General features: G+C 33.8%; 2 protein-coding genes, 1 long non-coding RNA gene, 1 other non-coding gene and 1 pseudogene across 5 annotated transcripts; 3 read left to right on the top strand and 2 right to left on the bottom strand.

Moving 5' to 3' along the window:
- Positions 1-971: 971 nt before the first annotated feature.
- LOC18606401 (geraniol 8-hydroxylase-like) lies at positions 972-2,863 on the bottom strand. The gene is made up of 2 exons (XM_007039987.3): positions 1,914-2,863; positions 972-1,837 (listed from the first exon to the last, which is right to left on the bottom strand). Exons 1-2 carry the CDS (start codon positions 2,808-2,810, stop codon positions 1,232-1,234), a joined length of 1,503 nt encoding a protein of 500 aa, XP_007040049.3. The 5' UTR covers positions 2,811-2,863; the 3' UTR covers positions 972-1,231.
- Positions 2,864-4,861: 1,998 nt separating this feature from the next.
- LOC18606400 (uncharacterized) lies at positions 4,862-7,199 on the bottom strand. The gene is made up of 2 exons (XR_016025392.1): positions 5,460-7,199; positions 4,862-5,183 (listed from the first exon to the last, which is right to left on the bottom strand). It is a non-coding gene; the product is annotated as an uncharacterized LOC18606400 (long non-coding RNA).
- On the top strand, positions 6,922-6,995 carry TRNAV-AAC (transfer RNA valine (anticodon AAC)). The gene has a single exon. It is a non-coding gene; the product is annotated as a tRNA-Val (tRNA).
- A 365-nt stretch (positions 7,200-7,564) lies between the features above and the next one.
- Positions 7,565-9,391, top strand: LOC18606399 (growth-regulating factor 4-like; annotated as a pseudogene). The gene is made up of 3 exons (XR_016025391.1): positions 7,565-8,077; positions 8,174-8,482; positions 8,606-9,391. The product of XR_016025391.1 is annotated as a growth-regulating factor 4-like (transcript).
- A 2,825-nt stretch (positions 9,392-12,216) lies between these two features.
- On the top strand, positions 12,217-13,978 carry LOC18606398 (Nucleotide-sugar transporter family protein). The gene has a single exon (XM_018118476.2). The coding sequence runs from the start codon at positions 12,539-12,541 to the stop codon at positions 13,607-13,609; it is 1,071 nt and encodes a 356-aa protein (XP_017973965.1). The 5' UTR covers positions 12,217-12,538; the 3' UTR covers positions 13,610-13,978.
- The last annotated feature ends 1,718 nt before the right edge of the window (positions 13,979-15,696 follow it).

The following is a 15,696-nucleotide window of genomic DNA, read 5'->3' as shown; positions in this document are numbered from 1 at the left end:
ATACTTTAAGCACCGCCACTTGTGTCATGTATAATTTGGAGAATAATTAAAGCAATTTTTTACTCATAGCACATGCCTACCGAAATCAAGAAGCTTCTAGAGGTATGGTTCAAAGCTATCCGTTGCATTTTGAATGATTAAATGCTCAATTTGTGACAAAATCTTTGAATTTTTATCAATTTAAGATTAAATGTTTCAATTGTAACAATCAATGGTTAAATGTTTTTAATTTTTTATAATTAAGGTTAAGGTGAGAGGTATCTGACGCGTATAGGATATGCATATGACATGAACATTGATTTGAAAAGGTAAGAAATGGGAGGGTAGTTTTGTCAAAAAAAAATTTATAAAGTCAAAACAGATCAAATTATGACGTAATGTGTAATAACTTTTTTATTATAATGAGTAATAACTAAATTTTTTAACATAAAGTATAACAATTAAATCTTCAACATAACATGTAATAATTATATTTTTCAATATAATGTGCAATAACTAAATTTTTGACATGATGTATAATAATTATATTTTTTAATATAGTGTGTAACAATTAAATTTTCAACATAATATGTAACAATTATATTTTTTAACATGACGTGTAATAACTAAATTTTTATCACAACATGTAACAATTACATTATCAAAGTAATTTTTTACTACATGTGATACACGTTCCATTCACCTTTCAACTTAACCTTATTCGTAAAAAATCAAAAACATTTATCCCTTAATTATTATAATTGAAACATTTGACCTTTAATTAAAAAAGTGCGCTAACCTTTAATTCTAATTCGAGCATTTAACCCATTTTGAATCAATTCTACTTTCAGCTAAAATTTCACATTAAAGTTTAGAGTTTTATTTGAAAAAAGAAACATAAAAATATATTGTTCTTTCAAATCCGATAAATAAATGGAGCAGCACACAGCTCAATCCCATTGAGCAATCCCAAGAGATAAACACTGTTCAAATTCACAACTTAGAAGCATGATTTCATATACTCTGCGAACAGAACAGAACAGAACAATCAAGTCTTTCACGTTAGTTTCTTCACCAAACTCGATGTTGCTGTCGAAGAGATTTACCAGGATATCAGCAACGCTGTAAGTAAGATTATAGCAATAGAGAAGTAAAGATTCGATCATTTGACTGCAAATGACAGAAAGAGATAACCAAGTCAGCAAATGCATTACAAACTAGGTTTCTCCTTATTTTACTTTAAACAGTATTATCACACTGGAGTAGGGATAGCCCGCAAGGGTTCAGCCAGCTGCAATGTGAGGCCAAACTTTTCTTCCATGTTCATGTCCTCTGGAGAGATTCCACCTTCAAGCTTCCAATCAAAGGAGTGAATAAGAGAACCCAACATCAAATGCAGCATTCTATTTGCCAAAGCCAATCCGGGACATATTCGTCGTCCCGCACCGAATGGAATGAGCCCAAAGTCCCTGCCTTTGACATCAATATCTGACCCCAAGAACCTCTCTGGCATAAAAGCACTAGGCTTCTCCCAAATGCTTGGATCTCTACCTATAGCCCATACATTGACCAACACCTGTGCACCCTTTGGAACTGTTAAGCCACAAATTTCTGCATCTGCTCCAGCTTTGCGAGGGAGTAACAAAGGCACAGTCGCGTGCATTCTGAAGGTTTCTTTGATAATTGCCTGCAAGTAAGGTAAACGATTTATGTCCGATTCCTCGACCGGATTTCCTTTGCCAATAACTTGCTCTAGTTCTTTTTTAGCTTTAAGTAAAACTTGTGGATTACGTAGTAATTCTGCCATTGCCCACTCTAACGTGCTTGATGTTGTTTCAGTTCCGGCAACAAATAAAACCTGCCATGTTACATGGTTAAATACTTTGTAGTTCCAAATGATGGTACCAACAGATCAAAGACAGAGAAAATATTACCAGAAGCAAATGTGTAACATGCGTTTTATTAAGCTCCTCTATGTTGCCTTCAATAATGTCAAGCACAGTATCTAAAACATCATTTGATGCAGTAGAGCCCTGTGCTTTTCTTGACTGCAATCGCTCATCAAACATTTTGCCGAAAAGATCAAGTAACTTCTCAAAATGAATAGTCATTCTGCGCCTTACACCTTGCGGGTCAATCTTTCTAAGAATAGGGAAATAATCCGCCAAATTAGGCTTTCCTGCCTCTTCCATTATACCCCACACAGTTTTCTTGAACTCTTGCGCAGTAGGTGAATTTGGATCAACCAAATCCATAGAAAAAATAGTGTTAGACAGCAAATTGATTGTAGTATTGAAAGCGGCTTGGCCTATGTTAATTACCTCACCTGCGTGGCAACTTTTCTGAACAATCGCGATGAGTTCTTGGATCTTCTTACGACGCAGGTATTGATTGGCATCGAGTTTCTGACTGGTAAAAAGATGAGTATTACACACTTTTCGAAGGGTTCTCCAAAGTGGCGAAACAGGTATCCAAGGCAACCCGACTTCATCGTGTTGGCTGGCTCGGACAGCATCGACGATAGTTCGGTTAGAGAATGTGAGGTCGTGCTTTTGCAGGACTTGTTTTGCCATGTTTTCTGAGGAAATAACTACAGTGATTAAGCTGCCTATTTTTAGACTCATTAGAGGACCATGAATCTTGGCAAGCTCAGCCAAGGACTTGTGGGGTTTGTCCCCAAGATCGAACAGATTTCCGAATATTGGAATCCGCCGTGGACCAGGTGGAAGCTTGCTGAGACTTGCTTTGCTTCCCCTTCTAATTGAATGGAAAGCTTGAACCAGGACCCAGGTCGACAAAAGACATAGAAAGGAACTCGTCCAGAAGTCCATCTCTCTCTCTCTCTCTCTCTCTCAAACACAGAGTAAAAGTCAGATCTGTGCTGGGCCTGGTTTCTAAAAAGTTTATCGTAAACAAATTAGAACCATGTGAATAGAGCGTGATCCACAGCAAGGTTACCCGAGTGTGCCCCGCTTCGCATGGGTGTTGATTTTTTTATTAAAAATAATTTTTAATTATATAATATTATAAATAATAATAATAATAATAAAAGAGAAATAATTTTAAATTTTAAAGCATTACAAATAATAGTAATAATAATAAATTAAAGATAATTATTTAAAAAAAATCCATATTTTAAAATATTTTTTGATGTAAGATAAATTTTTTATTTAAATAATTTTTAAAAAATATTTGATTTTTTATATCTTAATATATGTTAATGTTGATATAATCATATTTTGTTAATTACATTATTCTATGAGATAAATTTCTTTAAAAATATTTGATTTTTTATATCTTAATACACGCTAATGTTGGTATAATCATATTTTGTTAATTACATTATTCTAATAGCAAAGTAAAATTCATATTAGAAAAATATAATATTTTAAAAGTAAAACTAACACAATGCCATTGAGTCCTTATATCAATAAAAGTTTAAAAATTTTATATTTTATTAATAAATGAATAATTATTAATAATAATAAACTTTAATATCTTTATATTAAACTTTAGTATATAATGAATAATTATTAATAATAATATCTTTAGATATTCATAATATATTAGACATTAATATATAATATAATATATTTAATATTATTAAATTTTTAACAAAATCGATATTTATTTTGTTCTTTATATATAATATATTATTTATTAATTATTAACTAAAGTTATTATTTTGTAAAATACTAATTAGTATAAGTAATATGTTAATTTTATATAGTATATATTTATATGTATTACTTTATTATATATATATATATGAAATTAATAACACAACTTATATTTTATAATGTTTTATATCAAAATTTGTATAAATAATAACTAATTATAAATAATATGTTATAAAAATTAAAATGATAACTAATAAATATATTAAGTGTAATCATATAAATAAAGTTTATTATGAGTTATAGTAATATTTATGTATAAATTAAATATATGTATATATATAATATATTAAATTATTATATGTATAAAATTATAATTATTTTTTTCTAACTTTTTTTTTTAAATGTCGAGCGAGCAAATGAACGGCCATGTTAACAAATCCTTTAATATGTTATCCTCAGTTGTGCTCTGGAATACTTTATGCTATAATCTGTTTCCAAATCTCCATTACTCCTTTTCGCTATCAGAATAAAACATTAAAAAAAAAGGATTTGATACGTGAAAATGAAATTATTAGACATTGAAGACTTTTTGGTGTTGTTAAAGTCTTCATCATGTCCAATTTTAAAGGAGCCGACCAGAACTTACGGTTAAACAGCTAAAGTACAACTACTATACAATATTAAATTGAATGCTTATGAAATCAAATGTCTAAACAATTAGAAACACCTTTGTCTTCATTTTCATCAAAATCTTTTTAAAAATGCTGGATCTTACTGAACCAAACCTCTTTTTTTTTTTATTAAAAAAAATTAACATTGATCTTCAATAAATATAAGTCTTTGATGTTACGATTCATATCAATTCTTGTGAGATATTGTCTGTTTTGATCTGCTAGCCTCACAATTTTATTCTACAAAACATGCCTCACAAATTGAAAGTGGTGTGAACTTTTATATTTTCAGTATTACTCTAATACATAATCGATGTGTAATTCATGATTCTTCTCTCTAAAATCATAACATTCTCCCTTATTCTCTGTTGGGAGTTTTTCTTCAGTATAACTCTACTTGTTAGGAGTATTATCTCGATAAGGTGGGATCCACGTCCACGCTAGAACTGTGACATCCTTCTACAATTCAATAAGAGTCCATTGTCCTCAGTGAGACAACACTAATACTCAGAGTATGCTCTAATACTAATTGTCACGAACTACACTCATTTACTTAAGTATACGATAGTTTGTACGACGCTTGAATAGACGTTTTCACGCAAACCAACCAATAACTCATTTATATCTAAATAAACATTAACAATAGTCACAAATTAAATTAAGATAATGCAAATCAAATTCACGAGGCATATCGAATATCATAACCCATGCTAAGTTGGCTCATGACTTCTGACACGGTTGAATTTGTATCAGTTCCTGCAGCAAAATGGGTCCTGGGACATGCTTTTCAGATGAGATCCTAGCAATTTCAGCGTACACTGCCTCAAAAGTAAAGATTCAGTGCTACAAACTCTGCAGATGCTGTATTTCCAGAGATGCCTTTGCTAAGGAGGAGATTACTGAAGCCTTTAATCTAAAACCATTTGGGCACACAAATCAAATTCCTATCAACACACTGGCTGTCTTTTATAAATGTTCAGTTCGGTTGATAAAGTGGCAATATTCATCTTCAAAAATAATCTGTCAAGCCTTTTAAAGCTTGAGAAACTATAACGCAAGGATGACAACTTAATCAATAGGAAGATAAACATGCAGATCTTCAAAGTTTTTATGCCTTTAAGACACAGTTTTCTGACTAATGATAGCAGAAAAAGTAGAAAATAGTGGGAATAAATGATAAGGTACTAACCAATTTGAAGAATCTTCGTATTGTACTTCACTGATATTCAGAAAGTACATCTAAAACATCATTGCATTGTAGAGAATCAAGCTCAATCATGTTGCAAGAAGGTAGTCATCTTCCACAAATAGACTATCCATGAATGCATGTTTGAGTTCTATTTCCAGTTAATTTATGGATTATGAAGCAATATGGTTTCCAAATGGCAGAACCTGTTGGCTCTTTTCAAGGAGTGGATAGGAATGCATTCCAATTGCAAGATCAACAAAACAAGAAAGCGACTCAGAAGTGATCAAATGTCCCATTTTGAGACATATGCCATAGTTCCAATCTCTACCAATTTGTTCATTTTCACGAGAGAAGGCAAAATCAATACCGAATCCTTCAACCTCAAATAGGGGCAGCAAGTGTATTGGCCCAGTAGTTGTAACAGAGAACATGCTGCTCTACGGTCACTCTCTCACATCCTGATACTGCATGATAATCCACAGAGAAATAAAAGATCCCAGATACAAAATCAAGACCCTAGATCATGCTCTATAGTTTGAGCAATAATTGCAAAGCCTTGTACACTCCGTAGTATTACAATGAAAAAGGGGGAAATAAGAATGTCATTATAAGTATCTTTCATAAAAAAAGAAAAAAAGAATGACATTATAAGCAATTGGCCTACTCACCAAATAACTCAATGACTTTTTCTCGGCAATCAGTAAACATGTAAGGAGGATTCAATTTAGACTTTCTCGTTGAATGCCCATCTTCTGTAATTAATAAAGTATACAGAATTCCCAAATTCTAAGCTTTTAGAAGTTCATCCACATATGATATAAAAGCACAAGCCTTTGTTTTAATAGCACTGTGGGAAATAGCTCTTAGATCTCAAGTCCTCAAATATATCAAACACCTTAAAGAAGGACCAACAAGCATTCAGAATAGTTTTAAGTTTTTCTATATGTGTAAATTAAGCAAGAACGGAATATAAACATAAAAATTGGCAAGCAAATTTTTGTATAAAAACAATGGAATAATCAGCTACATATTGCAAAGAATATCTGCAAAACGAAAGGAACATAATCCAAATGTTACACTTCAAAATTTCATGAAGAAAAAAAGTCCAATTAACCTTTTGCAGGGTAATGGGTCTTTGCAGTCAGCTCCATGCAAAAAGAACCAACGTTGTATCCAATTCCTTCAAAATTGCTTGAAATTTGCGAAAGAATGCCACGTCCAGCAGACGTTTTAGCAGCAATTCACCATAAGAATCAAAACAAAAACTGATGAAATTTGTGGGTCACCTGTCACCGCCATTGCTTGTGGTTGTGGATCTTCCACTTGGTCCAAAGGAATATACTTGAGAATACTAAAATTAACGTTTTACTTCCTGTCTCGTTGTAGCTTTCTCGTAGTGAACAAACCAAAGTTGCTTTGGATTTATGTCAAATATTAAAGGTTAAAAGATCCGCCCAGCGAAGGTGTCGTGGTGTAGTTGGTTATCACGTCAGTCTAACACACTGAAGGTCTCCGGTTCGAGTCCGGGCGACGCCATTTTTTGCGGTAGTAATAATACTTTTCTTGAGTGGCTTTTTCGTGTTGGATACTCAAACTGAAAATAATGGTCATTGATCAAATCAAACAATGGCCAACTGCCACAGGTGTCGCAAGATAAGATTTTTTTTTTGTGTAGCAAGATAAGATTGAAAGTACAAGTTAAGTACAAATACATGTCTTTATATTTGATTGATGATAATATCAATTCGTACCTATTGTTGCTTGCTTAACAAAAACTGAAAAATCAATAATGCCGCACTGCAAGCAAATCAGAAATTTTGAAGGGTACGATTCGTTGTATCCGGTTGGCTTCTCTCTGTACGAGAAATGGGTTAAAAGGTAACCGAGGTAGTCAAAGTGAAACGGTAACTAATTGACCAAACCCATGACATCACTCTCTTTCCGGGCACTTCCCCCAGTTCATGTGCAAGACTGCCAGTGCGGAGTGAATCATTTCAAAATTTAAGGTGTTGCTCACGCGTTCTGATGGGTATCTGGTTATGATGAAACTGTTGCTCGTAAGTGGTAGGAAGAGGAAGCCAAAAGGCTGTCCTCGTTGTCCTATTGCGGGTCCCAGGTTCTTCTGTCATGACTGATGGCCTGACAAACGCGTTTGTTTCTGCAAACACCTGCAGAGTTTCCTGACATGTCAGAAGACTTTCAGTCTCACTTTAATGTCTGCTATCTCTCTCTTTGTTGGATAGGAACAAGTATTCGTAGACAGACAACTGGGGCGTGCTTGGTGTCGTTGTTGCATTTGTCTTTTTTATAAACAAAGGCTTATTTTTTTCTTTTGTTATAGAAACACATTTAAAAAGATACCCATTAGCCCATCCCATCCATCCCATTTCCTCTGCCATGAACTAAAATTTTCTGACTTGAAAAATCTATTCTTACTGCTGCACCTTTCAGAGAGGATTTATCTTTAACCTTTACTGTTAATTCAGTGTATTTTGCAGGCCATACTGCATCTGTTCTCTTCGGTTCTTTGAACCTTTTTTTTTCTCTGATTTATGCCCATACGCAAGAAATGGAGCCCCAAGACTCACCCCTCAAGATTGCCCGTTTTGCAGACTTTGGTACTCTTTCTTCTTCTCTCTCATTCTCAGGCACACATTACTCCATTTCTCAAATATTTTGGCTATCATGTGTTAATTAGTAATTTTTTTTTACAGGGATTGGGCTTACAAATTTGGGTGATTCTTGGAACATGGAGAGTAATAGGTTGAGTGGAGGAGAAGGGTCACCTCCAATTGGGCTAGGTCTTGAGCTTGGATGTGGGTCTGGTCATAGACCAACTGGGTTCACCAAATCATGTGGGTTCACAGTTTTTCAGCTGCAGGAACTGCAGCTTCAATCTCTCATCTACAAGTACATGGAAGCTGGACTTCCTGTGCCCCACCATCTTCTTCTGCCTATATGGAAAAGTTTCGCTGGTTCTGTTGGCGGCCTCCATGGCAATCCTTATCAACTCTATTCTGGCTGTAAGTACCCAAAATCAGCTCCCTACAAAATTTTCTACTCCTACAGTTTTCTATATATTCTGGGTTAACTGGTCAGAATTAATAAAGAAGTTTTTTTTGTGTTTTCCTTCGGTCTTGGTCCAGTTTTGGGTTGCGGACCCTTGCACTTGGAATATAAGAATGGGCTGGATCCAGAGCCGGGAAGATGTAGAAGAACAGATGGGAAGAAATGGAGGTGTAGCAAAGAAGCAGTCCCAGATCACAAGTACTGTGAGAGGCACATGCACAGAGGGCGGCAGCGTTCAAGAAAGCTTGTGGAAGCTTCTCAAGCTACTACTTCAAGTACTGGAATTAGCCGTACTAATGCTGATACCAACCTCTCCATATCTCTCCAAGTGGATAGCAGTAGCAGTAGTGGCAGCCATCTCTCTTCTAGCTTCATCGGTTTCTCTCCAAAAAGTGTTCTGCGAGGGGGTAATTAAATCCAAAAGCTGAACGTTCTCTACAGTGTCAAGACTTGTAGACGATTACAGGATTTAAAGATGACAGATTGTGGTAGACTTCGTTAATTAGTAGCTCAAAGCTTAGGAAGGTTTAGAGAGACTTTGATTTTGTTTTGATGTAATGTTTCAAACGTCAGAGACATTAATGGTGTTTGTTGGGTTGCCTGGTGAAAAGAATGAGCAGCATGGGCTTCATCATCTGATCTAATGCTAAGCTAGCTTCGAAGCGTGACATTAGTTGTCTTGGCACTTGCACCCATTTTTGGTCACTTTGGCCTTTTCTAATTCTGTAGTTGGAATAAAGGGTAGGGCAGTCAGCAGTGTTGTATGCCAATATGTAGGCGTTGAGATTTGTAACGGGGACAAAACTCTAATGCTCCAAACACCTATGTCATCTACATCTAGTGTCTACGTTTTCATCCTCTCAGTCTCAAACTTTCTCTCTTACTTCTTGTTTTCAGTACATAATGCAGTAACAGAAGTATAACCAAAGGAGTGCAGCCAGGACTCTTACAGTTTCAGGGTCCAAGAAAATGGTACCCAATTGGAAAAGTTTTGCATCCAAATGCTACATTTTGGGCTCCCAAATTCAACATTGATCACTGGTACCAAACAAAGCCCAACACATCTAAATCTAATATGGGGTTATCTGTTTGTTTTCTCGATTATTTATTTTATTAATTAATGCCCTCCGTGACTTAATTCCTGCGCTATTTGGTTTACCAAGTTTGAAAATTAACAAATTTTTATGAAAAAAGGTCTATATTTATTACTATTTATATGCTTTCAAAGCAACCTTTAAATGGAATACTAGAATTTCAACAGGTGCCTGGAAGGATAAAGAGCAAGAATGATTTGCCCCATTAAAATGCTTGGACGTGAAGGTTTAACATCAATCTTATGATTAGACCACCTACGGCAAAAAGCATGGGCCTTGCCTTATATCAGCCTACGCACATGGACTATTGATCAACTCCTACTTTTTTTCTTTTTTCTTTTTCTTTTTTTGTACCATGTTTTTTACAAACGTAGACCATGAGAAGTTATGAAAAGTTGCTTTAGGCTGCTTAATTGTCTTTCGGTGAAGTTTTTATACGATGCGTACGCGCGGAGCGTAACAAAAATCTTTACTTTTTTATATGTTTTTTCTTTTAATGTTCTTCAAAATAATTTTTTATTTAATAATTAATATAAAATAATTTTTATTTATTATATATATTTTTTATTTTTATTTTTATTATTTTTATTCTATTTACTCATATGTTCATAGTTTCTATATTTTTTTTTTAATTTTAACGAATCATCAACTATGTTCTTCTTCTTTCTTTTTTATTATATATGTTATATCTTTTGCTTATCATGTTTTTTTTTATTATGTGAATTTTATTTTTTATAATTTTAATCTATAAAAATTAAAAATTATTATGTAATTCTCAAATATAAGTTATTGCATTGTACTATTAATTGTTATTTAAAATTTCATCAATATATTATTTTTTATTAATTTTGCTTGATAGATTAATTCGTATTGTTTTGACACTTTTTGTTTCTGTAACAATTATAAAGAGAATCTTTTTAGTAATGAAAATTATGAAAATAAGATTTTGAAATAAAATGGATAATGAGATTCTTATAAATAATTTAGTTGTTTATATTGAAAAATATGTTACTAGTTTTTTCAGTATATAATTAATAATAGATGATTTTAAATTCAATAAATATCCTTAAATATAACTTTTCCTAAAACATTATTATAAACCTTTCTTTTTTTAATTTTTTATTTACTTGTTATGTAAAATTATTATTTATTATAAATCTTTTAATTGTTGATTAAGTTCAACATATTAATTTTTATTTTTTTTTTCATCTTTGACTTTCTCAATAATAATTAGTTAGTTCCACCCCTGCTATTATGCACACACTAAGTTGTTTGTTGTTTAAGTCACTCGAATAACATGGTTACGAGAAAATGATCTATGATTTCTAGTGGCTAGTCATACTTATGATAATGTGATAATAATCATTTTTATCTGTTACTAAAAAATTTCAAAACCTTTATTTTTCAAATCATAATTAAGCATCAAAATAGAGGTGAATTGCCCATTTTATTTTCTTAGTAAGATAACCACCACTTTACAAAGACATATTTTCTAACAATATACCTAATATTTATAAAGTAACTTTTTTTTTGTGATTTTAATTTTTCGCACATAATATTATGTGATTTTTTTTCAATGATCACATTTTAGATATATATTTTCTCAATAACACTTTATGATAATTTTACTAATTCTGTCACTAGAAAATATGAGGCTCTTAAGTTTGTTTAATAAAATTACAAAAACATCTTTAAATGTGAATAAATAAGTTAAGTTTGAATTGAGGTTATTTGAGTAATTTTATTAAATAAAATAATAGTTTAATCTCCATAGAAACAAAAGTTATCCCTAAAGTACTAATTGAGGAAAAAAAATATATTCACAATGTGCTAATTGGGGAAAAATGATAAAATATCATATGAGAAATTGAAATTATAATAAATGTGCGTGAAATTTATCCATATTTATTTAAAATAATCAATTTTTTAAAATAAAAAAATCTCAAATCTATAAAAATAGTTATAGATTTTCAGGTAACCCAAAAAACTAATTCTGCCTGCTCTGATTCCTGAATTACTTTTATATGTTTTTTTACCGCAATGATCTAAAAATGCGGTTTACATCAAATGCTCTTGCCATCATTGGCCGTTTAATAATCCTAACTAATATTATACTCAATCTAATTAAAAATTACATACTTGGTGCTAATATTAGATACCAAGAATTCATCAATTTATATTTATTGACTTTATATATTACTAAGTTACGAGTTTCTTTATAATGTCACTAATGAAATCGATATTTTATATTCCTTGTAATGTTACTGCCACTTGTTTTTTTTTATTGACACGGTACCCTTAATTAACTTCCCAAGGTAAAACCGTGGATCAAAAATTATAGTGAAGCCAACAATCACACGTGTAACATCGTTACATACGTTGTGCATTTTGTCACTTTACCATAAAGGACACACGGTAATAAACTCGTCATACTGTAAAAGTAAAGCTTAAATACTAGTAATAAATTGTAGTAGTGAATAAAATTAAAAAGGAAATTTGGTCAGATTCAGACCAGAGTCTTGCTGGCGAATCCATTACCGACACTCCCCAAACATCTAAGCTCCTTTCACGAGGAAATCCAATTAATACTTTTATGTTTTATTTTATTCCCTCCGTTGCCCTTTCTTCCAATCCTACGATTCCCATTTCTCCATTTTCCCAAATCTAAATCCCCACCCTTTGATCAGATCACCTCGCTGAACATAACCTCCTCTCTTCACTCCTCCAGATCTAACCAGCCCCACAAACACAAGGAAAGAAAAAAGAAAAAAAAAAAAAACTTTCTTTTCTTTCTCTCTCTGTTTCTCATGTCCTGATTCTTGGGGAGAGGGAAGAGAAAACCCAAAGAAAAAAAAAAAAAAAGGTTTGAGTCTGAGCTCAAAGTTACTATCTTCACTGTCATCCCAAAAAACCCAAATGGTGGAAGCGCAAACATGGACGACAAGGAGGATGAGCAACCCAAGATTGGACTCAACCGCCACTGCCGACCACCAGGTGTTGGACATTCCGGCAACCCCAACTGGTGATGATAGAAATAGCTTTTACAGCGTTGGATCTCATCTCTCTCCTAACCTTTTAACTGCCCTGATCATTGCTTCATGGTTCATGTCCAACATTGGGGTCCTTTTACTTAACAAGTATCTCCTCAGCTTTTATGGCTACCGTTATCCAATCTTTCTCACTATGCTTCACATGATCTCATGCGCTTGTTACAGTTACGTAGCCATTAACTTCCTTGAAATAGTTCCAAGGCAACACATTTTGTCAAGAAAGCAGTTTTTCAAGATCTTTGCTTTGAGTTGTATTTTTTGTTTCTCTGTGGTGTGTGGGAACACTTCGTTAAGGTACATTCCGGTGTCGTTTAACCAAGCTATTGGTGCGACGACCCCTTTTTTCACTGCCATTTTCGCTTTCTTAATCACTTGCAAGAAGGAATCTGCTGAGGTTTATTTTGCGCTTTTGCCTGTGGTTTTTGGGATTGTTTTGGCTAGCAATAGTGAGCCTTTGTTTAACCTGTTTGGCTTCTTGGTTTGCATTGGTTCTACTGCTGGTCGTGCTTTGAAATCTGTGGTTCAAGGGATCTTGTTGACTAGTGAAGCTGAGAAGCTACATTCCATGAACTTGTTGTTGTATATGGCGCCTATGGCAGCAATGATTTTGTTACCATTTACCCTATATATTGAAGGGAATGTTGCAAGAGTCACACTCGAGAAAGCTAGGAGTGATTCTTTTATTATTTTCTTGTTGCTAGGGAATGCTACGGTGGCTTATTTGGTGAATTTGACAAATTTTTTGGTTACCAAGCATACAAGTGCCCTTACTTTGCAGGTTTTGGGCAATGCCAAAGCTGCAGTGGCAGCGTTTGTGTCGGTTATGATCTTCAGGAATCCGGTGACCGTGATGGGGATGACTGGATTCGCTGTTACAGTTATGGGAGTTGTGCTTTACAGTGAGGCAAAGAAGAGATCTAAAGTCACAACACACTGAGAATAAGTTCAAAAGAAAGGATGGGATTCATTTTGATTGCCACAAACACGGGTGCGGCTCTTTTTTTTTATTATTATTATTCACTATAATTTCTTGCTTTTTATTTTTGATTAGATTTTAATGGAGGGAAAGAATCAAAGAAGAGAATTTGGATTAAAGAAAATTGTGATTGGATTGTATAGGACGATGGAGGAAAAGGAAAAGGGTCAGATGCTCTTTTTTCTTTTGTTATTGGGGTGGTTTAAGAGAATAAAATTCTCTCTTTCACTTTTCCCCTGCTTGTAATCTTATATATTGTTTTGCTGCTTTACGGACAGCTAGAAGGCTCAATTCAAATATTCATTCTCTGTGCTATAGTTGGGAGAAAAAGTTCTTCCGCTTCTATATGTTGGACATATCTCCTGCTGTTGCATTCTTGACTTTAGTCTTCTGTTCATGAAATTTGTTATTGTTTTGCAGCTTAAATCTATGCATGGTTTACATTCCTTGGTCCTGTTTTTGGGTTTGAAAGAATTCGATTTTTTGGTATTCTGTTTTTGGAATTAATCCTTTGAATTGGGTTTTTAGAAGAAAACAAGTTTGTTCTATGATGCAACTGCCTGAGAATGAAATTTTGGTGCATTTTCCAGGTGTCCTGAGAATCTGAATAGAATTTTTTTGTATATTCCATTTGAAAGTTCATCTTGTGATCTACAATGTGGATTTTTTCCATCCAATGTTAATTTGTCAATTCCTCACATTCATTTCTCATCAAGCTTGTCTTTTTCCGTATTAAATTTGATGTTGAAAACAAAAGGGATAACTTCAAATCAAATTGATGAATGATGAAATCTGCCTAGCGCCTATTTCTTGATAAGCTTGAGGTCATTGACCATTCACTTTTGTTGCTACTTTCAATAAAACTGTGAATAACTTTAGAATCTTTTTAACAACCACTCCAGTGTCAAAGGTTTGGCGAGATTCCATATTTCCCTTCCAGGAAACTAGCAGCAAGCGAGTAAAATGCAGCTTTTTGCTGAGCTGTTGAAGAATGCACGATGCTGAAAGCCTGGTTTTATCCTTCTGCACAAGTACTTTTTCTGTCATGAATTTATATGTTCTATCAACTGGCAATCTGGCATTTGGCAATTAGAGAGTTCTAGCTCAATAAAGGTCTAATTAAGTAACAAAACTGAATGAACTTTTGGAGGTATGCGCAAACTGTTATATGATTAGTGGCTTCAGCTTATACTCTTGAAGTTGCACGGGAAAAAGAACGAAATAACCGTATGACATAACTCTTATACTTCTAATGTCCGGAAATTGGAGTAGTCCTATTATTCTTTACCATGCGGATGCCTTTCCTTTGTGAAATAATTAAGGAGCCTCCTGACTTTGATGTGAATGTGAGCTTTTATAACAACAGGCTGAAAATTTTCAGCTTATCTGCTGTTGGCTGGTAAGTTTGAACGATACAGCTATCCCATTTGCAGTATTACTAGCCGAACGTTTTGAAAGGCAAATCAACGTCAATCCATTCACGAATCCCTGTCTTATTTAGGAAACTCCGTGGAATGGGGCTGTGAATGTCTGAATGGTTGATCAGCTGAACAATCATATAAAATATGAACCAGGTGCGTGTTCATCTGCTTCAGCTTGAAAACGACAAAATAGCCCTGAAAGGCAATGTATTCCCTGTCCTGTTTAATGCTGAGGCATCTATTCAGCTGCCTTGGTGTAGCTTGCTACGTATCCATATAGCGGTCTAAGTTTTACAGATATCCCATTGCTGTGTTGGCTTGATTGGGATTCTCCAATCAGCAAGTTGCATCAGGGAAGGACGACATAGGTTTGCTCATAACTTTTGGTGGTTGTTGGAACATTATTCTCGGGGTCGCTAGCTTTAAATTTATTGTGTTGGTTGAAAGGCAAGATCTAGAAAATAAGAGTTCAACTGCTGTAGTATATGCAACATATGGCTTGTCTCGGTCAAGTTGGGTATCTGTTGAGGCTTTGGACAAGGCAATTCCAACAACACAGGGCTCTGCCTAGCAATCATATACATATTATTTTTAGTATTCTCTTAAGAGGCTAATTAGCTGACGTTT

Source organism: Theobroma cacao, chromosome 3 (assembly GCF_053813885.1).
Source record: "Theobroma cacao isolate CCN51 chromosome 3, ASM5381388v1, whole genome shotgun sequence".
Taxonomy (NCBI): Eukaryota; Viridiplantae; Streptophyta; class Magnoliopsida; order Malvales; family Malvaceae; genus Theobroma; species Theobroma cacao.
This window is presented reverse-complemented; position numbering and strand designations above follow the sequence as displayed.